The sequence below is a fragment of the Lolium rigidum genome, chromosome 7, assembly GCF_022539505.1.
Source record: "Lolium rigidum isolate FL_2022 chromosome 7, APGP_CSIRO_Lrig_0.1, whole genome shotgun sequence".
Classification (NCBI taxonomy): Eukaryota; Viridiplantae; Streptophyta; class Magnoliopsida; order Poales; family Poaceae; genus Lolium; species Lolium rigidum.
Window position 1 is genome coordinate 684586 of NC_061514.1, and position 23419 is coordinate 708004.

The window sequence follows — 23419 nt, forward strand, 5'->3', positions numbered from 1 at the left end:
TATTTTCGATAATAATTTTATGTCAATTATTGATTGATGCATACTTGCTTTGATCCTCCGTCATGGCAGTAAGATATTCTTTTCACTGCATGGCAGAGCACAAACAAAGATACTCCTCAAATGCACCGAACAGATCGATCGAAAGACTTCTTAATCATCCAAATGGAGTGACCCATCGACCACCATCGTCATGCTACCCATCAATCATAAAAGCTAAACTATTTTGAACACACTGCTAGGCCACAAACTCAAATTACAGGTATCAAAATCAAAATTTAGACTAGTCGATGTTTGCTTTATTTTTGCGAGGTTAACAAATGCGGTTGAGCTGGACACCTCGCATGCAAGGTTGGTTGGGTTGGGCTAATTATTGTCTATCGGTTCTGCTTGAGCTGGACATTATACGAGGAAAACACCAACAATTTTGCCTATTGGCAAAATATTTTGATAGTTGCCTTACATTAAAATAACGGAGGCGGTGGTTCGTTGCTGATGCAAAACTGATTCTGTGCGTAGTAGTTACCCTGGCCTTGGGATCTCGCCGGATTCGGCACACCGGCAATGGCAGCATGAACGCAGCAATCAACATGAACATTTAGGGATCATTTTATTGACTTGCGGATCGATGAACACAAAGATCTCTCTCATGTAGTCCTGTTTCATCTTAAGCACAAGATCAGGTGAAGAAACTTCTAAATCTTGACGGGAGGGGATCGATTAAGATCTCGACCGGAGGCCTACAACAGTAGAAAGATCATGAGAAACATTTTGCCCCCGCGCGAGCAGGAGTTGCTCAGGACCATTTTTCGATAAAGGGAATATATTAATATCAAAAAGATACCAATTACACCCAGCCTCTGCAACAACGCACCACCCTAATGGCACTACGGATGCACACAGCCAAAAAAAGGAAAAGAAAACTAAGAAACAAGAGTCCCGCTACAGTATCTCGGGTCTAACAACAGCAATACATCCACCGCCAAAACAACACCTGAAATACAGACTCTCCAAAAACGACGCCTCCAAGAAGGGAACAGTGCTCTAACACTGTCGTCGCCCGATCAACGATCTTAGGTTTTCACCCTGAAGATAGTCCCCGCTCTCAAAACAATGCCTCCAACAAGGTCATTGTCGTGCACAACCAGTTAAGGTCAGACCTTGGGTTTTCACCCCGAAAGGTAGGACTCGAACTTCACCTCGTGTTGTCGCTCCCACTTTCATACCGCTGCCGTGAAGCCCGGAACACCAAGCAAGTCCCTCAACAGCGCGGAGACTTGAACCTCCCTTAGCTAGTCCTCCCTCCGGCCTTCATGAACTTCTCTTCTTCCGACTTTCATCATGGATCCATAGTCACTTAATGTCAACACGGAAAAAGAGCTTCGCGCCGCTCCCTCCAGAACCAATCGGTCGGAATAAAAGCATGGGTGCGCACGACCGAATACCACCGATCCAGCAAACTCCAGGCAAAAAACACTGTTACATTCGCCGGCGGAGCCTTCCGGAACTCAACACTCCGGCTAGATCACGAGTCCAGGCCTCCGGTAGGTATTCCTCTTCACGCAAGAGAGACCCTAGGACCACCGCCTTTATTCAGGTCGGACCCCCACGTCGGCGACCATCCCGGGCTGGCCACTCCAACCCTCCACCGGCGACTCCGTCGCCGGCTTCCATGCATCTCCATCTCGCCGCCGGAACGCGGTGATAGATCGATAGATCCACCACCACCAACCGCAGGCCGACCCTCTCCAGCGAAGAAGAGGGCCACCTCCACCGTCGTACCCAAGGCTGCTGCCCCGGGCGACCTCGTGTCGCGGGTGAAGCCCGAGATCGCCTCCACTCACCGGCGAGAGGCGGGGGGAAAATGGCGCAGGCCATGGGCCTGGCCGCCGCCCACCACCAGCCCCTGCCGGAGTGCTGCGGAGAGCCGACGGGAGGAGGGCGCAGGCAGGCCGCCGCCGCCCATCCCAACCGCGCCGGCCGATCCACCAGGGGAGAGCCGACGGGAGAAGGGGACGCAGCGCAGGCCGCCGCCGCCCATCCCATCCGCGCGTCCGCCATGCTCGAGGGAGAGAGATCCGGCTGCCGTCCACCATGCGTCGACGAGGAAGGGCCCCCGCCGCCGCCACGCCCGGTGGGTCTTTGCCCCGGCGGCGCTACCGGCAGCGGCGGTGGCGGCTAGGGCTGGGAGGCTGGGGGTACGGGAGGCTGGGGGCTGGACGGTACTGGAGCAGCCAGTTGCTCAGGACCATATATTGCTCAAACTTCCAAAGTCTTATTACAACAACAACACACAAAAAAACACTCAACGTCGACGGCTCACTTGGCCGGGACCAAGGATCCAAGCTTTCGGGTGGTGACCGTCGGCCAGTCCTGCTCGAACATTTCCACCTTATACATGGCGTGCGCGTCGTTCATCCTCAGCGCGTCGACGTCGAGCCGGTAGTTTATGCCGACGGCAACGATCTGCATCTCGCCGCTCACCACCTTGCTGAACCTGAGCCCGTCGTTGTACACCCACGTGTGCTTCACCACAGCCCACCGGCCGAGGTCCTGGACGTGCGGGTCGGTGATGTTGATGATCGGTTTCCACTTCCCGTCAAGCGCTGCACTGGGCGCGGCAGCAGCAGCGGCGTCAGGGACGGTTGCATCGAGCGCGGCAGCGGCATGAAGGACGGCTGCGCCGGCGACGAGGAGAAAGAGTAGGGTGCTCATCCTTGTCATGGTTACCAGGCCGCGGCTAGATCCTGCCTTCAAGTCGATTGGGTTTGGAAAATGTCAGATGGTGTGATGAGACTGGGGACTGACTGTGGACCATTTATAGAGATTTTCTTGGACAGTGCATTTAAAGATACTATTAATTGTATCATATATCTACATTAGTTCTAGTAGATCTTTTGGTAGTGCATTTAAGGAGATTATTTGTATCCATGTATCCATAATTAAAGAGATTAAATGGAGTACAGCTGTAAGTTAATATGGACGGTGCTGAGCGTTCTCGAGAGGATCGAGGCAAAAAAAGCTCCGCCGTCCAATTGGAAGCCTACAGGTGATGTAAAAACGGGACCACCCGAGCAGCTACATGCGCACCTGCGTTAAATCCCACCACCGACCTAATGATCCGATGCTTGTCCACCGCATGTGGCTGTAACTCCGGCGAGACCTCTGTCGACACATCGCGCACAAACGTTGGCATCACCACCGGAGTCTCGACTCTGGCTAGCAACAATGATGCCCCCCCCCCCCGCGGATAGGAGCATCCAGCCCCGCCATGCCGTAGCAGCACCTTGCCACCACCCTGGCAGCGTTCCCTTTCAGTAGCCACTTATCCTCGCATGAACACATGGATGCTAATTGAAGTTTCTCCGACTACCCTCTGCACCTTCACGACTGTTGGCCCATGTGCCTGCAACTGCGGTTGTCGCCCCCTTGCAGGAGCTCTGCGGTCCTCTCGTGGCGCCACCGTGTCATCGTCGCTGATTCCCGCACAAGAGCAAATCGCCGCGGGAGGCGCCGTCAAACGAGCGATGAAAGGGGCAACAACTAGCTGGAGGGGAACGACAGCAAGACGTTAGTTGGTGGGCAGCATGGTATGGTTGGCGGTGGCGTGCCCAGTGAGAGAGATGGCAAGAGCACAAGTAGGGAAGAGAAAACAAAAAAAGAGAACGAATGGAGGGGAGAGTTTGGGAGGATATAAGATACCAGGTGGGGTCTCCTTTACGCCGCATCATTTCCTCCAGCCATGCGCGATTTACGTGTGTCGCTCAGGAAGAGTATAGGTATTTTCCAATTAATATTAGGTAATAACCATATCTACATGCTTTAGTGTTAATTTATTTAAGTAGGATACACTTTTGGGTGTGCTTGTTATTTTAACTACCTCGTCAATGCGTGACGACAAAGGTGTAATTGTCGGGTGAGGAGTATGGTTACATTGCGTATTTTCCCTCATGTTCTCCTTCAACCAGACATACATTGCTTCGATCTACGGATGCTCAAGGTTAATGCTTTTGTGGTTACATGTGATGGATGTTGCTACAAAGCTTAATGAGCGCACCGTGACACTTGTGGTAAATTAGGACACATAAGATGACAAAACTGACACCTCCGTCTCGTATCTCCTCTAAAGATTATGAACTGCCCGACGACTCTTGACCTTGCTGCATTCCTTGCCTCCATGCTCTGCCTTGAGCACCGCCTCCACCCCGGGACTATGTATACATCGTCTCCGACACCGGTGACCTTCACACCCACCCCTAAGTCTATCGCTAGTGACATGCACCTTTCCAACCCTAAGTATCTTCCTCACTAGGGTTCATGTTGTTGCGGCTAGCCGTGGCGGCCCTGCCGCTAACTTGGTCCTGATGCCAGCGTGGCCAATCACATCAGCCCCACATTTCGCTTTGTTTAGGGATGTGCATGGAGATATATAAGAGGAGTGAGCGGATCGGCCATGGCCATGCTGAGTAAGAGAAGACAAGGGTGATTTATTATGCTTGAGAGCATTAAGGCACGCGAGAGGGGGGATATTGGGCCCTCGTGGTCACCGTTCTAGAAGATATGCTAATTGCAGGCATGGTCAGCCGCTACAGAGTCGTCTCAGATATAAAGAATTTCAGATTGGTTTATATTGCATCAACTCTATGTATGGAAGTAACATACTTTCTCCACCGTGCAAAAACACATGCAACCAAATTTATTCATTCCTTTGGCTAGTGGTACACGCCCTTGCAACATTGCTAGTGCTGAAGAAGCACGGCTAGGTGCTACCAAAATTCTAGCATTTCTCTATGTTAATGTCTAGCATGACGCTGGGTAAGATAGCAAGCCAAAATAACATAAGGTACTACTCTCTCCATCCCTCGATAGGTGGGATAGAAATTTACAAATAGAGTAAGAAGGGTTCGTTGCGGGAATAACATGCTACAGGAATCTTTATCGACCAGTATACCCTTTTGATTCACATGTCAAATCTATTTTATTCCCCTGCATTCACTCCCCCTATCTCCCTCCGCACTTGTGCTCTCACCCTATCCGCGTGCTCCCCCCCACCCCACCCTCGGCCTCTCCCTCCACCCCACCACCCTCTCTCATGAAAGCCTGAGACAACTTACACATGACGCATGCTAGCATGGCCTAGTTGAGCCATCTACCATGGTCGTAACTTCTCCATAACTCTCTCACACAAATTGCAACTAATATATCCATGAAACATACTTCCAAGTATCCTTATTTATAGGAGTAATTGCCCGTAATTTGATTCATGTTTGAAGTTACTCAATCTGTATGAGTAGTTTCCTAGGCATAGGCCTTTGAGAGGGACCGGATGAAGGAAACTAGCGTGACTTTAGTTCAAGGGAGTAAGTAAGTACTTACATTCAAGTAATATCCTGAGCATTCACTTTCTTCATAAGCAATGCATGAAACTAATTCGATGTAGCTAGATGAGAATATTTACGAGACATCTCCTCGGACTCCCTTTTGGTAATAAATGTTTATTATGGATTCAACGTTAACTATATCTAGCTTGAAGTTGTTCACCATCCAAGATCACACGCTTCGTGGATTTGTTTTGTTTTCCAGCCGGGATCACACCGCTTTCCCTTAAACACTCAACGGAAATGATTGTATTACAAAGCAATTCAAGGAAGAGGGAAAAGGGAAGAGCGGGTTGGTGCAGTAGCAGGAAACCTGATGTGAATGCTCTCTCTTGAGCACCCCTACGGAGCAAAAACCTACTACCTCAAAACAACCCAACTTAGTTCAACGGTTCAACAATCAAAGACCGACTACACCAGCAAACAACCATCTACTAGTACTTATTAGGCAACATGCAAAAGGACATCCACCACCCTTCAGTAATCGTCAAGACACAAGCAAGAGGAAATGAAGCTGAAAATCTTGTTGCATCGCTTCTCATCATTCCCTTGTTATCTACATATGTTGGCACACGCCAGTATGGATTGCTTCTTTGTCTTCCTTCCTATAAAGCCCTACGCATACAGTGGAAATAATAGACACAAGAGATTTCAACTTATATTTCTCAAAAGTCACTTTGTTTCTTGTTGTCCAAATAGATCAACAGACTGCAACAATGAGCAAAGTACAAAAAAAATTCTTCCAAGGACGGAAAACATAAAACATAGACATGGTTTGCCAAATCGAAGAAGCGTAGGAGTTTTAATAAAAACAACAATAATACCCCATACAAATTTCACAGAGGAACACATGAACAACATATGATCCTTCCTTTCCAACTGATGACAAAAGTAGCAACTAGGATTGCCAGGACACTTTCTCCTTTTCGTATCATATCTAGTCAAAATTGCATTTTTCATCTTGCTATAGGACAACTAAACCTTAATAGGAATCTTTGTTTTCCAAATCCATTATAATTTGGACCAAAGGAATCTCTCCAGATAATTATACACTGATTTGGTCGAGGAAATATTGTTCTTATTTAAGCTCCACACAATTTTATCACCATTATAAGATAAATGGATCTTTGTAGCTTTACCTACAATGTATAGTTCCACTATTAAAGAAAAAATATGCAAATCTTCTTCGAAACTGAATATTAAAGTATTCTAAGCATATTGCTTTAAAGTGATATCCACTTCCTGGCAAATATCATATAAAAAGGGGTATTTCTCTATCAAAGCAGAGTTTCCAGAAACATAGATGTTGCCACTATTCAACATTATACCTCTACCTCTCCATCAAAATGGATTTATTTTGTGAACTGCAATTGCATGACAACAAAATAGCAAAGATACTAATACTCTTCCCTGACTCTAACTACATTAAATATGTGTGTTGTGCAGTCATGACTCTGACTACATGATACCTTCGACCCAGATTACAGATTTTAGTACTTGAAATTCTTTCCCCAGAGATCTAGGTTTATCGAATCCACGAAAAGATTGATTTTGGTGTAAGATCAGTCGAACAACACTTCTAGTTTTCGTCTAGTGTTTGATTTACCAGTCAACGTTTTTCTTGTGTGTTTTTGTATTAGTGATTCGGAGATATGCGAGGGCCTAAGGTTTCACATGCAGTTGTGCATTAGTAAATGAGATTCAACGATAAAATAAAGCTCACATGTGTAAATATGTTGAAATAAAGATACTCATATAATGTAGGTGATGCGTCATAAGAACACCGTAATGATACATGTCACAGTCTTTATGGATCTGTTATCCGCCTCGGATTCCTACGCAGCACACAAACTCTTGGTATTAACATAAATTAGACAATTAATAGAATTAGGATCACTGACGTCACCGTTACTCCCTAGAAGATAGCCACACTACCAACCCATGAATGTTATCACTTGAACACAACGTTGGATCATGTCACTATTGTACTCAAACCTCACAATATTTTTACCGATCTTTGCGGGTTTGGGTGCCTGTCAAACCTTAAGATCGAGGCAAGAAGATCAGAGACTAGAAATGGACCTTGATGAACGTACTACACAATATTCCATACGTAAAATAGATGCACCAGATATTGCAAGGCTAGGTGACTACTCACGTATGATTAAATCAACAATCATAAACATTCTATTATGCATCTCCAAGATATGAATGATAAGTCGTTTTAAATATCGCCAACCGTGAATGAATCAATATTACAAGTAGGGATAGAGAGAGAGAGAGAGAGAGGATGGATGTGGTGATGATGATGATGAGGCGGTGAAGTCGATGGCGTCGGCGACAGGGCTTCGTTGTAGATTGGATTTGGCTATGGTGGTGGAATGTGTGTTTTCTCTTCGTGTGTCTCTTGAATGCCATGGGTGCTTTCATAATTTATACTATGTTTGACAAGACAAAGCTACCGACACATGGTACCGTTAGCCGTACGAGCGGGTATGACCGTACAAGTGCTCTTAAACCTTATGTGAATCATCTTTGAACCCTTGTTGATTGGTGACCTTTTGAGGTTTAACGATTTCTCATAGCGGTTAGAGGAGTTAAAAAAGTTACCCGTCATAACATTACTATTACTAATGTTTAATCAACTCATAGCCAAAACCTGAGAGTTCTTTTTTGGTAGATCGTTTAAAGGCCAGCAGAGTTGTTAGCAGTATCCATGGTATACACCAGTGGCATGAGACACACATAAATCAATATATCACTATGGTTTAAACAAAATGATTTTTGGCAATTACCGTTAAACAACTCACTTCAAATAAAGTATTTTTGAGTTGATCATATATTTTTATGGGGTTGAGTTTACTTATAAAGCTAGGCCCTTAAGGCAATTAATACAACATCCAAGTCATCATTAAGAGAGCAATCCAGATCAATCCGGTGGCACCAAACAATTCCAGCGGGGCGTCGGTTTCTGCGCCGATTTCGCCATAACCTCTCAAACTGCAGTTTCTCGAAAGAACTGAACTTTCACAAAGTTCTCGAACTCCAATTAAGCTGAAATCACTTTTGTTGGAAAGATAACGACGAATAGAACCCCAACAAAAATATTAGGAATCACCACGGGATATTTTGAAACATTTTGAAAAGTGAAACCTCTCCAACCCAAGAACCGTTAAAAACGTCCACACTTGAAAATGCAATAGAAGATACATACCTATTCCATTTCCGATGAACTTGGGCTTATTGAAAATCTAGCAACAAGCTCAAAAACCTCACATAGAGAAACACCAATAAACAACAAGAATTAAAAGGATGTAAATATGCAAAGGATTAAGCTCCCTAAGATAATGTGATCAAGTTATCCAACCGAAACTCCTCTTGATAGTGTGGTTATTTATCCTATAACCTGTCTTCTCGACGACCACCTAGATACCGGTAAAAGGAAAACCTATCATGACCACACCTTTTCCTTGCATATCCCACTTGATAATTGTTGCTTTTTGAAGACTCATAATTTGCTCCCCCATACACCACTATGGGAGTGTTTTTCCTTCAAAAACAAACTATGGCATAGCTTTATTAAACATGTCCATTAACACCAAATAGACGACAAATAAAGCTTGTGAGTTTACAACAGAAGTCGGTTTCTTGGTATGCTGAGACACCGGCCTTTTTAGTTCACAACCTTATGGCTGATCGTAACTCTGCGGTTTTGAATTAATAAATCTCGTGATTCCCTCAAGAAAAAAAGGATAGCAGCCCGAGGGTTTGAGACAACCTAAAGCCAAAATATGACTAGCAAAACTGAAGGCACGTGAACCAACCGGACGGGTGGACTACAAGCAATGCTTGGATGCTCCTTCTAAGTACATATATAGCATGAAAACACGGTGATAATAAATAATTAATAAGCAGGCTCAAGTTCTTAGGATATATCGTTATTTTGAATTCATTTTCATCTCAAAGAACCTCAGAAAGGGACATACACAAATTCAGATAACATCTATATGAATCTTCAAGTTCTTAAACAACAACTTCACATAACTCTTGCGCACCCTTTGGGTCCTTAAACTCGTAAAGTGAATCCCCAAAAAGCGGGTGAGCATCCATGTTGAAACTGTTGATAAGCTAGATCCCCTGCTTCTTTGTCCACGGGTATCTATCCTTTTGTGTCTTACACCTGCATTTCTCACACATTGTCATCTCATACATGTATATGTCACTGCGATCGACGAATGCTTCCATGACACTTTTGATATAATTCATAAACTTGTCTTCTAATTGAAATTCAAATACCCTGAGCACAGCCAGATTCTGGTGCTTGCAGATGCTTCCCACTCTACACCCACGTCCTCGCTAAACGCATGGCCCCTCCTTTCCTTGCTATTTCACATTTATCCCACATCTGCATTTTGTCATGTGAAATTTGCACTCAACAATATAAGGAGATACAAAGTTAGGCAAGTAATCAATAATTTCAATGCAGCGCAGGAAGTTTAACGTGTTGTGTACGAGCATTGACATAGGATTGGAAGAAGAATTCCAATCCACTTGGAAGGTCACTTGTCTAAAACCCCTTGAAGTCGCAGACAAAACCGCATCAGGCAACACCAAAGCTTCAATGATCACGTGATCATCCACTCCTTCATAAACCTTGCATGAAGCACCTCTGAACGAACTCCGCTCTCGTTCAATTATCCCCGTCCCAAAGAAATACACAAAGATAGCTGAATTGCACCATCTGAATTAATATTTATAATTGCAATCTGGTCGAATGAGCGAACCACGGTAATGGATGACTTCGGCAAAAGATTTGTGATTGATTCTTCCACTGATCCATTCCTCCAGACCTCCAGATAATTAATTTGGCTCCAAACCTCATCAGGTATCACTTGATAGAGGCAACACATATTCTAACATGACAACAATGAATTCCATTAATTAATGATATGGAAAGATTACATCATAAAATCATTGTTGAATACAATGGACGACACAATTATAAGAGGGCAAGACTAAGAAAAAATTGAAATCTTGTTGCCGTTCATGCAGAGCGAGCTTGGAACCTTACACCACCATGATGGATCACTCAAAGGCTGGAAGCAATATAACCATGCATAATCTAAGAGACTTGTCCGCAACGACGTTTACTCCAGAAAAATAGACCGGCGCAACAAATCTTGACGAAGAAGCCCTGTCGGTTCTACAGGTCAAGAAAGCTCGGGCTCAGCTTCGGCGGCCGAGATAATATCCCAGCCCGCATGAGCCATGCATGCATCTCCTCAGCGGTAGGGAGGACACTGCCTTCACCTACGATGTCAGAGGCGTCCAGCGTCCCGAAGAGGTAGCTACCATAGGGTGGCTCACGGCCCAAAGTCATGGATGTAGTAGGACCAGCATTCCGAGGTGTTGCCACCATACGTCCGTCCTCGGGTTTAGGACGGGGTGGTGCGCGACCAGAACGGAGCTGTAGGAGGCGCGCTTTGACGATATCAAGCTTAGTCTGCACCGCCGATGCCGTGGCAGCGAGGAAGTCATTAGGCAGGTCGTTGAAGTTTTCGCGGTAGCCGGCGAGGAAGTCGTGGAGGACGAGCTTGACCTGCTGGTTACGGGTCTGCTGCTGGACTTTGGCCAGCCTCACTCTCACCTTCTCGTTTCTCTGCTGGAGGATCTCCAGGCCGTCCAACTTTTCCTTGAACCTCCCGAAATCCAGGTCTCTGTACCGGCGCACAACCTTCCTGGCTGCCTCGGGCGACGGCCAAACCACGGGCCGGTCCTCGCCGGGGAGGTACACCACGAGGCAGGCAGGGGTGTCGCAGAGCACGGAGATCTCGCGGACCTTCTTCAGCACATTGGGCAGGCGCCTATCCATCGCCTTCTTTCGCTTCGTCTTGTCCATGATCCACTGCATCTTCAGCCTCCCCCTATAACTATGAGACATTGCTTTTGTTGTTTGATGTGTGAGGAGAATAAAGAGGGTAGAGGCCGTTTTATAGCAGAGAATTCATAACTGCTGTTGTGGCCATATTTGGATTTTGTGTATAGGTGTATAGATGCAGGGAAAATCTTTGGAGAAAAAGAATGTCATTTCCCAGATAGAGAAAAATCTACAAACATTTGTGTATAAGCTCCAAATACAGGGGAAATCTTAGGAGAGTAAAACTTCTTAATTTCTGGATAGAGCAAATCCGTATTTGGATTTTGGGCATCTCGGTGTATATATGCTCCAAATGCAGGGAAAATCTTTGGAGCATAAAAATGTTATTTTTAGATATAGCCAATCCATATTTGGATTTGGAGTATCAGCTTATATAAGCTCCAAATTTAGGGGAAATATTTGGAGAATAAGAATGCCAATTTTAAATCCATATTTAGATTTAGAGTATCGGTTTATATATGCTCCAAATGCAGGAACCATCTTTGGAGAATAAGAATGTCTATTTTCAGAAAGAGCACATCCAAAAAGATTTGATCACGTTTTAATCACAAAGATTTTCCAACGTGCATATGTATGAGAACAAAAGAAAACCTCACATCACATGTATGTTGATTATTATTCTATCATGTACATACATATGCACCTTTTCAGCGAAAAAAGAAGTAATTATATTTGTTTTTCCGGAATGTATACTTGAATTCCATGTCAATGAAATCATGTTTAACAACAAAAAGTAAGTCAAATTATAACGGACCGCTTTGGTCGGCCCGGCCCGGCCCGAGAAATGCACATGTATATAAACAGAAGATGAAGCGCATCTTCGGCCCCTTGGTTACAGATTTGGCAAGCACCACTGTCTCCAATATGTCGGTTAGCCAGGATGCATTTTAAAGGTAGAATGCCATGAAGAGCTCTCCAAATAAAGATTTTTACCTTGCTAGGGATTTTGAGACGCCATAAAATCTTCCAGACCGGGTTATGAATAAATTGACCTGGTAAAGCCAGTTGGCCTGCTGATGGTCCAAATTGATGCTTCCACTGTAATACCCCGAGCGAACCTTTGTGAAACCCCAAGCCAAAAAATCCTCAAAACCTTGATCATTTAATGGGATTTGGAGAATGGGTCCCACATCCACGGTACATAACAGTGCATTCAATATATTTTCGTCCCACACTCTAGTGTGAGGATCAATCAGATCAGAGACCTTTGTAAAAACAGCACCATTCCGAGGCGAGATAATTTTCATGTTTGGGGATGTAGGAAATCCATGGGTCATTCCAAATTTTTTTTTGTCCATCCCCAACCTGCCATACGCAGCCCTGTGTGAAGGTAGTAATACCGGCCAGAATACTTTGCCAGGTGAATGATGATGGTCCTGCTTTTAGAATATCTTCATCCGGGTAGTATTTAGCCCTTAGCACCCGCCCACCCATGCACATATGGATTCAGGATTGGTTATGAGTCTCCATGCCTGTTTTGCAAGCATTGCAAGATTAAAGGAATGAAAATCTCTAAAACCCATATCACCTTTTTTTTTGGGATAACACAATTTCCACCAGGCTGGCCAGTGCATTTTGTTATTATTTTCATCTTCACCCCACCAAAACTGAGCAATGGCGTCCATCATTCGCTTGCAAACTCCTTTAGGAACAAGAAACACCGATATAGTATATACCGGTATCGTGTGTGCAACAACTTTTAAAAGAATTTCTTTCCCTCCTATAGATAAAATCTTTCCTTTCCACCCATTTATCCTTTGTATAATCCTTTCAATAAAGTGTAAGAAGCAATCACTCTTATCTGCTCCCACAAGAGCCGGCATACCAAGATATTTATTAGAAAGAGCTTCAGTATCAATATGCAAGGCCTCACAAATTTTTGCCCTCAACAAAGCATTAGTATTGGGCGAGAATGCTTGACTTTGCCAAAACTCACCAATTGGCCCGAATTAGCACAATAGGTACCCAAAACTTGCTGCAAGGAAGTTGCATTAGTCATATCCGTTTTCATGACTATTAGGGAATCATCAGCAAAGGGTAGAAGTGAGACTGATGGTGCATTTCTGTACACCCTAACTCCATCGATGCCACAAACTTCTTTTTCGTACAACAAGAGATTAGATAAACTTTCTGCACATATAAGAAACAAATAAGAAGAAAGAGGATCCCCTGCCCGCAGACGCATGGTAGCCAACACCTAATTAACTAGCACGGACCTCTCCCGTCGATACAAAAGAGGCAATCGATCGATGTACTGGTGATTATGATTCATCATTGTGCATAGCTTTCACTAGTTCTCATTCACGTGTGCATTCATTTTACATTGCTGTTTCTGGTTCCAAATTTGGCATCTTTTTAGCAACTTAACTTAGATGCACTAGGTAACAAGAGAGATCATCATACTGCGCTACAGCGAATTCTAATTCATGATAACTTCTTACAATAACCATGATCCTTTTTGTATAAGAGGTTACATAACAGCAGCACCAGCGGGCAAAACGAAATAATTTAAAAAACTCTTAATCAAAGTAACAAACATGTCAAACAACTGGCTGCTGACTTAGCAACGTTGTTCTGGATATATCCAACCAACACTGCGGGTGCACAATCTTTGCTAGATGATCAGCCCTCAATGTTGAGCAAGAGCGAATTATGGCAAACGACTCGATTCCGGCGGTAACTCTCTTCTTCAATGATATCTTCTGTCTTTTAGTCCAAGGGAACCTGCTCGGCTTCTCATCCTGGCAGTGATTGCACAACAACTTACCATACAGGAACACGTCCTTTAGATTCACCGCCGACGCCATAACACGTCTGAGATAACTCACCATGCAATCTTCAGATTTATAGCCAAAGATGATAAGTGTGACCAAATTGTGGTGCTGGAAATCAGGTGCAGCCGAGTCCCACTCTACACCCCTGTTCTCGCTATACAAATTTTCTTTCCTCACCTCCTCATCTGTTTCCATTATACACGCATGATCCCATACCTGCATGCCAGAAATAGGACAAAGGCAAACATAATTTGTCAATTCAGCAGATACATGTATCTGGTGAGAAAATCATGCAAAACCTGACATTAAGCCCCATGTGGTAAAGAGAGATCTCTAGGTAAAGCACATACTGTTATGTATAGCTCCTTCAGTAAGGGCGCAGCTTCAAGAATAAACATTGTCCAGGTGAGATCATACCCTTCAGGAAGATCAACCAGATTCACAAACCTTAGTTGGCGGAACACAGATGCCAGACTTTTGGTCGGTAATTCTGGCTGCACCCAAACCTGCAAAGAACAAACACATGATGGAGATGAGCAAGGAATAAGTGAAGCCACAGCTAGCAAAGCGATAATCTTGACTTACCTTTTCAGATTTAAATCCCAACTTCAGATCCCGTATAGAGGTACCGCAAAGAAACTCACTTAACTTGACTAGATTGTGAAAACTATAGCCAATATTTGTGAGGCTTACAGTCTCGAGCAATGGGACATGACCAAGCACCAGTGGATCTTGGTAATTTATCCAACCATCAAAGGTCATCTGTGTGAGTTGAGGGAGCCAGTTCAGCTTAACTTGTTCGAGAAGGCAATTGACGATACTGAGCTCACTGAGATGCGAGTGTTCAACTTGCAGTGTGCTGGGATCACCCGAGTCGCAGTTGAGCAAACGCAGATGCTTCAACCGCTTGCAAGTGATGAGGATGTTGGATATGTCTGATTCACCAAACCTCAAGTTCTCTATGTCGAGGCTAGTGAGACCACCGAATGCATTTGGACAGGCCTCAAAGAACCGCATGAATTCTCTCCCGTAGATGACCAGCTCATCATCATCGACGTCATCAGTGCCAACCTTACCTGTCATAACGCTGAATTGGGCCGTCTCAACCAAGTGTGTCTCCACGGCACGACCAACAGCTTGTCCAATTGAAACGGGGACATCATCTCTCAGGTAGAACGCGGTAGACAGGACGCGGATGGTGTGCTCACCCGGATTTCTGCGCGTCAATATGCTCTTTGTGGCTTCGGCGGCAGCAGCATTCACCCGAAACATCTCATCATCAGACACATTGACGTTTGACACACCCTCGGGCAGGAAGTCCTGAGCGTTTATAATAAGCCGAGAGAGCTTGGCGGCGAGCTGAGTCCACCGTCTGGAGAGGATGCTGGTTCTTGCGGCGTCGAGGACACCGAGTCGGTCAAGAATGTTGAGCAGAATGTCATCAGGCAAAGCGCTGAGCCTGCTATAGTCTTTCTGCGTTTGGGATAAGAACAAATAAGACTCAGATTTCACACTAGTCACAGAGATGCAATTTTGATGCAAACTTGATATACTTTCTCCTTGCCAAAATGTTGTGCGTATAAGAATTTAAAAAATTCAAACGATGTAAAGTTTGACCAAGTGTGTAGGAAAAAATATCGACTTTAGAATACCAAATCAATACTATTAGATTCCTCACTATCTATATTTTCATATGGTATACATTTTTTTGACTTTTTAAAAATCTTATATGCGCTATATTGTGGCAAGGCGGGAGTATTTTTCCAGACAAAACATTGCAATTATGAAGGGAGCATTTTTTTATTCAGTCTCAAAGATGCAATTTTCATACAGTTGTACAAGTGCAATATTTATGTAGTCCAGGATGTACAAACTTGATAAAATTTAAGTTTTAAAGAAAAAAAAAAGACCTAGAGGGAAAGAAAGGACAAGGAACTCACCCCCATGGCTCCAACGGAGATCAGCTGAGGCCCGAGAAGAACCTGGCAGTTGATGGCTCCGGAGTGCGTGGTCTCCTCCGAAATCTGATCAACTGGGAAGATACACACGGCTTGGGTTTCGCCCAGACCCTAACCGAGAAGGAAGGGGATCGAATTCAGATTAGAGCTCGCGATCGGAGCTGCTTTAATTGCGGGCCGGAAAGGCGCTACTGCTGCTTAGATTTTGCAAATATAAGGGGTTTCCTTACCTCCAATCTCCGGTGGCTGCCGGCGGGGGCTGAGGTCGCCGGCGGCGGCGCTCCTCTTTTCTCTCGCTCGGGCCGGACGCCGTCGTCTGTTCTCGAGACTGAAGAGACTAGGCGACGTGCAGCTTTTTTTTTTTTGAGCGGGCGTACAGCTTGCCTATCCCGGTCAAGCCCAATCAATAATAGCCCAGCCTGACCAGGTCCAGCTTGATCGGGAAAATAAAGCCCAAATAGCTCTAGAAACATAAGCCCAGTAGGTTACCGGAACGACATCCGAGGCTCCGACTCATATTCACCTGCATTTGTTCAACCCCTCAAAAAAAAAATCTGCATTTATCTACAATGGTATAATAGTATCTGGCCAAGACACAATCAGACATTGTGTTTCGGCAAACACCAGAACATAACGCTAAGCGACAAACCTGCATCGTTGTTGCCATCCCCGCCGAGGCTATGTCGCCCCAAGGTAGAAGGTGGGTTCTAATAAGGATAATAATGTTCCTTCGCAAAAAAAGAGGATAATAATGAAGTGGAATTTTTTGAATTTTTCATAAACATGGAAAGGAAATAAAAATATGAAAATGGAATTTCTCTAGTTTTCTTTTCGTGACAACAATTACCCCATTTAGTAGAAATTTCTCCGTTTTACCTCATTTAGTGAAAATTTTGCCACATTTCACCCTTTTTAAATTTTGAAGTATTTTGTCCATTGTGAAACAAACATTTGGTCTATGTGTCATCCGTCATGGGCAGCATCGATGTGTAGCTACTACTTTAAATGCAACATGAGCGCACAACTCGACCTCCTCCGGCCGCTATAGCAACAGCAGGCCAGCAAAGTTGTCTTCATCAAAACTACTTATATACTGCCGCCAGCAAGAACAATGGCACAATCTTACACGTTTAGTAATCTCTGTGCCGGTCATATTTACGACAAGAGGTTATCCATGACAAATACTCTTGTGTGCCCAGGCTGCAACCGCGTACTCATCCCGATGATGGTGCGCCGGCTCCACGACCAGCTCCAGCAGCTTAGCATGATGAGAATGTTCTGGTCGCCGGCAGTTACATTTGCTCTTGAGTCCACTATAGGCGTGATCACACATTCATCTTCGATCACGGGCTAGTTTATATACATAGATTGATTCGATTTGTATGTGTGGCCAGGGACCGATTGAGCAGCGAGTGGTGAACATTGGGACAAAATAGGTCTCCGATGTGCCACGCTAGGTAGACTTGATTACCAGGTTCCAACTAACATAACACTTTCAGTTATTAAAAAGGGGTAAAATATGGCATAAATTTAACTAAATGGGGTAAAATGGAGGATCTTTTATTAAATGGGGTAAATGTTGTCAGATATGACAAACAAGGGGGTAAAATATGGAATTCACTAAAAAACAAACCCAAGTGCTAATAAGTGCACGGTGGCCAGTTAGTCCTCCCGAGCCATCGATTCGTGGCCGTCCGATCGTGTCCATCTACGTCGATCAGGGTCTCGTCGACCCGAACTGTCCCGACCAAAAGTCACCTAGGGGACCCACCTGTGAGGGTGGAGTTTCAATCGACGGAGATCCTCTCGTCTCTCTCCCCATTCCCCGTCTTTTCCCCATTCCTGTCCTGACCTTCTCCTCCGTAGCTAGGGTTTCGATCTCAGCGGCGGCGAGCCAGACGCGCTGGTGGCTAGAGAGGTGCCTGCTTAAGGGCATCGTGATCGTCCATGGAGATCTAGCCGCGCGCGAAGAGAGGGAGATCATCGGCGGAGGCCGAGGCGCGCGGGAGTGCACTGAGATCGGCGACAGAGGTCGACCCGCGCGTGAGTGCGTGGGAGATCGGAGACGAAGGACCCCATTGAGTCGAGCTCGGCGACGTAGAGCACGGAGGGGGCGAACGAGCTCGGATTCGTGATTTCGGCAAGCTGTGATGTCTACATCGTGGTTCCTAAGGTTAGCCATGTACTCAAAGTCCCCAAATTCCCCCAGATACGAGCGCTTGCTTGTGAATCCATGAATTTTTGAAAGTTAATGTAGGGTATTGCGTCCGATTTTGTTGTGTGGATTTCATCTCTACAACAGATCCATTATTCTACTTTTTTCCCATGGTTTGCTGAGCTGCTGGTGCGGAATATTTGTGTATGCACATCTCGATTTTAGTTGGACCACACTGAAATCATATGAGGGATAGAGCATGGGCAAACTAGACGCGTTTAGATTATTTTGGTTCTGTTTGTTTCAGGTAGTTTCTGATGGATAGCAAGTTGAATAGATTATGAAAGTTTCTTCACATTAATTTTGTAGGAATAGAAATGTGTGGTGTCAACAAAAGACGACCTAATGGGGTTTAGATATTATACCGATTGAGATGCAGCAAGAGACACTTCTCCGTGTAAATACAAATATAGTTAATCTGTCATACTTGTTGAAACAATTAAAGTCAGCCAACTAGCACACTGCCAATGGAGGAACTGAAGTATAGATTATCCTAGTTAGACATGTTTGTTGAGAAACTGAAGTATAGATTATATTACTTGCATAGAAGCAAGATAAACATGGTTGCTGCACAAATGTTACATACTGTTGCACTGCGAAATCACTGAAAACTAAATGAATTTTCGTGATCTTAGCAGTTAGCACTTAGCACAAACTAGGATTTTTAAATAAATATTCAGTAACAAATGTAGCACCATTGTGGCGTATTTTCTGCAGTTGTTGAAGTGGCCATGAACAACCTACTCCCGCTTTGTTTGCTCTAGCAAAATCATATTGGAGAAACGATTTTTTTTCTCCGAGTTAGCATGCTGGGTTAATAGTCTGGGACCATGCAGTCACCATTTAATCGTTGCCATCTTGTTCGCTGCCGAGTACCGGCCGATCCTAATCGTCATAGGTAAGCTGATGTGTACCAGTTAGTTAAAATTTTTTTTGGAACATGGAGCAGCTGTGTTGCCTAGTTAAACGTACTTGCTCCCTATATAGACTAAGTTAATTTTGTCAGCATAGCTAAATTGTGCAACCACGCTAACTTAGCTGGTTACATAGTTTAGTCCATTTTGTTGTAGGGGGTGGATGGGGAGCTATTTTTTAGGTGATTTTCTCCATCATAGCCAAGTTGACTTGTAGCATCTAATTAATTTGCTTTTTGCAACATGGACCAACTGTGTTGTTTAGCCTAGTTTAACAAAGTTACTATCTGTAGAATGCACGTAAGTTTCACTGAAAATACTAAGTTGATTTGTCAGCATAGTTAAATTGTATCAACCATACTAATTTAGTTGGTTACATAGATTAGACAAAAGAAAACTAATTTAGTTGGTTACATAGATTAGACAAAAGAAAATTGTCTGCGGTGTGTGGGGAGCTAAGTTCACTTGTAGCATCTAATTAAGTTGCTTTTTTTGCAACATGTGACAGGACATGTTTTTGCATCTAATTGTAGTTTAACCAAGTTTCTATGTGTATAATATACTGATGGGATTCGTAGCATAGAAAACAAAAAATTTCCTACCGCAAGAACGAATAACAAGCCAAGATCCAAACTAGAAGATGGTAGCAACGAGAAGATCATGAGACTAACCCTCGAAGATTTCAAAGCCTACGAGATTAGATCTCGTTGTTGATGTAGTCGATCACTTGCCGATTTCAAAAGCGCGTAGAAGATCTTGACGGTGCCACAGTCGGGCAGCACCTTCGTACTCGGTCACACGTTCGGTGTTGATGACGACGTCCTTCTCCCAGTTCCAGCGGGCAGCGGATGTAGTAGATCCTCCTCGGAATCCCGCCAGCACGATGGCGTGGTGACGGTGGTGGTGGAGATCTCCGGCAGCGCTTCGCTGTAAACACCGCGGGAGAAGAGGGAGGAGGGAGTAGCTAGGGTTTGGGGGAGAGGGGGGCTTGGGGCGCCGGCCAGGGAGCCTCTTGGTGGTGCGCTCAAGTAGTGGTCAGCCCCTCCCCTCTCCTCCCCTTTAAATAGGTGGAAATCCCTAGGGTTTACCCCAAAACCACATTGGAGTCCAACTCCAAAACTTACCAAATTTGGGAAACCTAGACAAGGTGGGATTCCTCCCCTTCCTTGTGGTGTAGCCGGCCACCTTGGTGGAGTCCACCATGGACTCCACGTGGAGTCCACCATGGACTCCACCTTCCCACTTGGTGGGTTGGCTAGGGCTGGTGGAGTCCCTCCGGGACTCTACCTTCCATAGTTATTTATTCCGGATGATTCTAGAAACTTCTACAACCTTCCATAAATTCACCGGACCACTCCCAAACTTGGAATGTGACTTCCTATATATGAATCTTATTCTCTGGACCATTCCGGAACTCCTCGTGATGTCCTGGATCCCATCCAAAACTCCGAACAACATTCGAACGCCATTCCATATTCCATATCTACTTAAAACGACATCAAACCTTAAGTGTGTCACCCTACGGTTCGTGAACTATGCAGACATGGTTGAGACTCATCTCCGACCAATAACCAATAGCGGGATCTGGAGATCCTGAAAGTGCATGGAGCCCCCATGTGTGGTTTTGGTAATTAATGACAATCCCTATGGACTAATGTTTGCATTAAGTTATATTTGTAGGTGTTGTCCATAGGCAATGCTTGAACCATATGTTGGCTTCAAGGTTGCAATAAGAAGAAATTGATGAAGGATATCAAGTGTCAAGTATGTCTTGAAGATGAAGATGAAGTGAGCCCTCAAGTTACTTCAAGACATCAACATGATGAAGAATGAAGAAATGATGTGCAAGTTCAAAATGAGCCATCTCTAAGAGATCATTTGCTTGAAGCTTGCCATCCATATGGTGATCATGGATATGTGAAGATGTGCCTAAGAAGAAGCTCTCCCATGGTGGATTATGGGGGAGCAATCCACAAGACTTCGTCAAGCAAGCACAATCAAGAAAGGTGTTCCATCTTGTTGCGGTCAAGATCGTCATCATCAAGCTCAAGTGGAATACTCAAGCTTGCCATCCATATGGTGATCATGGATATGTGAAGATGTGCCGAAGAAGAAGCTCTCCCATGGTGGATTATGGGGGAGCAATCCACAAGACTTCGTCAAGCAAGCACAATCAAGAAAGGTGTTCCATCTTGTTGCGGTCAAGATCGTCATCATCAAGCTCAAGTGGAATACTCAAGGTTAAGGTTTGCTTTTGATAGGGTTTCTTTCTCACCGGTCTCATGGTGTAGTTGGAGACCGGTTTATAGTTTAGTTGTCGTACTATCAAGAGGGCTCTCGAGTGAGTAACTCGATCGTATCCTTCGGAGAGCTCAAACCTTTGCATTCTTGCATCATCTTTCTTGGTTGTTATTCGGATCTTATCCATATGGTGTTTTAGAGCTTGTGCTTATTCTCATGACAAGCTCTAGTTCATCGAAAACGGATTCCACATGAATCACTTGTTGCGTTTTCGATATTGGAGTTTTTCTCGGTTTCTCGTATTGAGAGGTTTCACTCTAAAATACATAGAAAAACCTACCCCACTTGTTATTAAGCTTTTCACTCTTTGTGGGGTAGCTCTTGTCATCTTCTTTACAACAAAATTGGTTTCACCTAAATCCGAGTTTCCTAACTCAAGTTGTTGCATTTTCCATATTGGAGGTTTTACCGGTTTGCTGTTTATAGATAGGTAAAACCTTTATCCATTTGTTTCTATCCTACTCTGCTAGACTATGATGTTTCTATGCATATTGTTGTAGAGCTCGTTGTTGTGATTTCAACGAGCCCAAGATCATCGAAATCGGAGTCCGGATTCAAAAGTTATTAAGGTTTTCGTATCGGGTGTTTGGGCAAAAACTGGGGGGCCGGAACTGCCGCCGGGAACACCTCGGCACTGCCGCCGGGAGCACCCGGCACTGCCGGTGGACATGGCCGGCACTGCCGGCCTCCCCTGCACTACCGGTGGAACAAGGTCGGCACTGCCGGCCACCCCGGCACTGCCGGTGGCTCAAGGCCGGCACTGCCGGCCTGTCGCGATTTTGGCCCCAACGGGCAGAAATCTGAGACCCCTATTTAAGCCCTTCTTCCTCCTCTTTCTCCCTACTTCTTCTTCCTCCTTTTGCTCTCCACCATTGTTGACCCTGAGAGCTTCCCACATCCCTCTACTCCTCCAATGATTCTTGAATCCATTTGAGGGAAAAGGAAGAGGAGATCTAGATCTATATTTTTACCAATCAAATCCATCTCTTTGTGAGTGGAACTCTCTAGATCTTGATCTTGGTGTTCTTTGTGAATTCCTTTGTTCTTCCTCTCTTATTCCTCCAATAGCTTTTGTAGCTTTGTTGGAATTTGAGAGAGAAGGACTTGAGCATCTTTGTGGTGTTCTTGCCATTGCATTTGGTGCATCGGTTTGAGTTCTCCACGGTGATTCGTGGAGGTGAAAGCAAGAAAGTTGTTACTCTTGGGTTCTTGGAACCCTAGACGGATTCTAGACCTTTGTGGTGATTTGTTGGGAGCCTCCAATTAAGTTGTGGATGTGTGCCCCAACCTTTGTGTAAGGCTCGGTTTCCGCCTCGAAGGAAATCCCTTAGTGGAACCATGACCTAGGCCTTTGTGGCGAGGGTCACCGGAGATTTAGGTGAGGCGCCTTCGTGGCGTTTGGTGTGTGGTGTGAGTACCGCATCTTGGGGTGAGGCTTTTGTGGCGTTGGTGTGCATCGAGCAACCGCACCTCAAGGTGAGCCTCTTGTGGCGTTCGGGAGCACTAAGCAACCGCACCTCTCCACCGGAGATTAGCACTCGCAAGAGTGTGAACTACGGGATAAATCATCGTCTCCCGCGTGTTTCGGTTATCTCTATACCCGAGCTCTTTACTTATGCACTTTACCTTGTGATAGCCATCGTGCTTGAAGTTATATATATCTTGCTATCACATACTTGTTTGTATTGCTTAGCATAAGTTGTTGGTGCACATAGGTGAACCATTGCTTAGAATAAGTTGTTGGTGCACATAGGTGAACAATAGTATATAGGCTTTGGGCTTGACAAAGTAAACGCTAGTTTTATTCCGCATTTGTTAAGCCCATCTCGTAAAAGTTTTAAATCTCCTATTCACCCCCCCTCTAGGCGACATCCGTGTCCTTTCAATTGGTATCAGAGCAAGGTCTCCCATTCTTAGGTTTCACCGCCTTGAGAGTAAAGATGT

The 23419-nt window shown here is 44.8% G+C and overlaps 2 protein-coding genes across 3 annotated transcripts; both read right to left on the reverse strand.

Moving 5' to 3' along the window:
* Positions 1-746: 746 nt before the first annotated feature.
* LOC124669983 (cysteine proteinase inhibitor 8-like) lies at positions 747-2763 on the reverse strand. Its single transcript, XM_047206507.1, has 2 exons — positions 2247-2763; positions 747-800 (listed from the first exon to the last, which is right to left on the reverse strand). Exon 1 carries the CDS (start codon positions 2719-2721, stop codon positions 2317-2319), a length of 405 nt encoding a protein of 134 aa, XP_047062463.1. The 5' UTR covers positions 2722-2763; the 3' UTR covers positions 747-800; positions 2247-2316.
* Positions 2764-13695: 10932 nt separating this feature from the next.
* LOC124674737 lies at positions 13696-16364 on the reverse strand. Of its 2 annotated transcripts, none has more exons than XM_047210789.1 (5): positions 16276-16364; positions 16028-16156; positions 14673-15546; positions 14438-14593; positions 13696-14303 (listed from the first exon to the last, which is right to left on the reverse strand). In XM_047210789.1, exons 3-5 carry the CDS (start codon positions 15357-15359, stop codon positions 13854-13856), a joined length of 1293 nt encoding a protein of 430 aa, XP_047066745.1. In that variant the 5' UTR covers positions 15360-15546; positions 16028-16156; positions 16276-16364; the 3' UTR covers positions 13696-13853. The 2 variants fall into 2 exon arrangements, with proteins under 2 accessions (XP_047066745.1, XP_047066744.1); XM_047210788.1 differs by having other exon boundaries at positions 14673-15560; positions 16276-16358.
* Positions 16365-23419: the final 7055 nt, after the last annotated feature.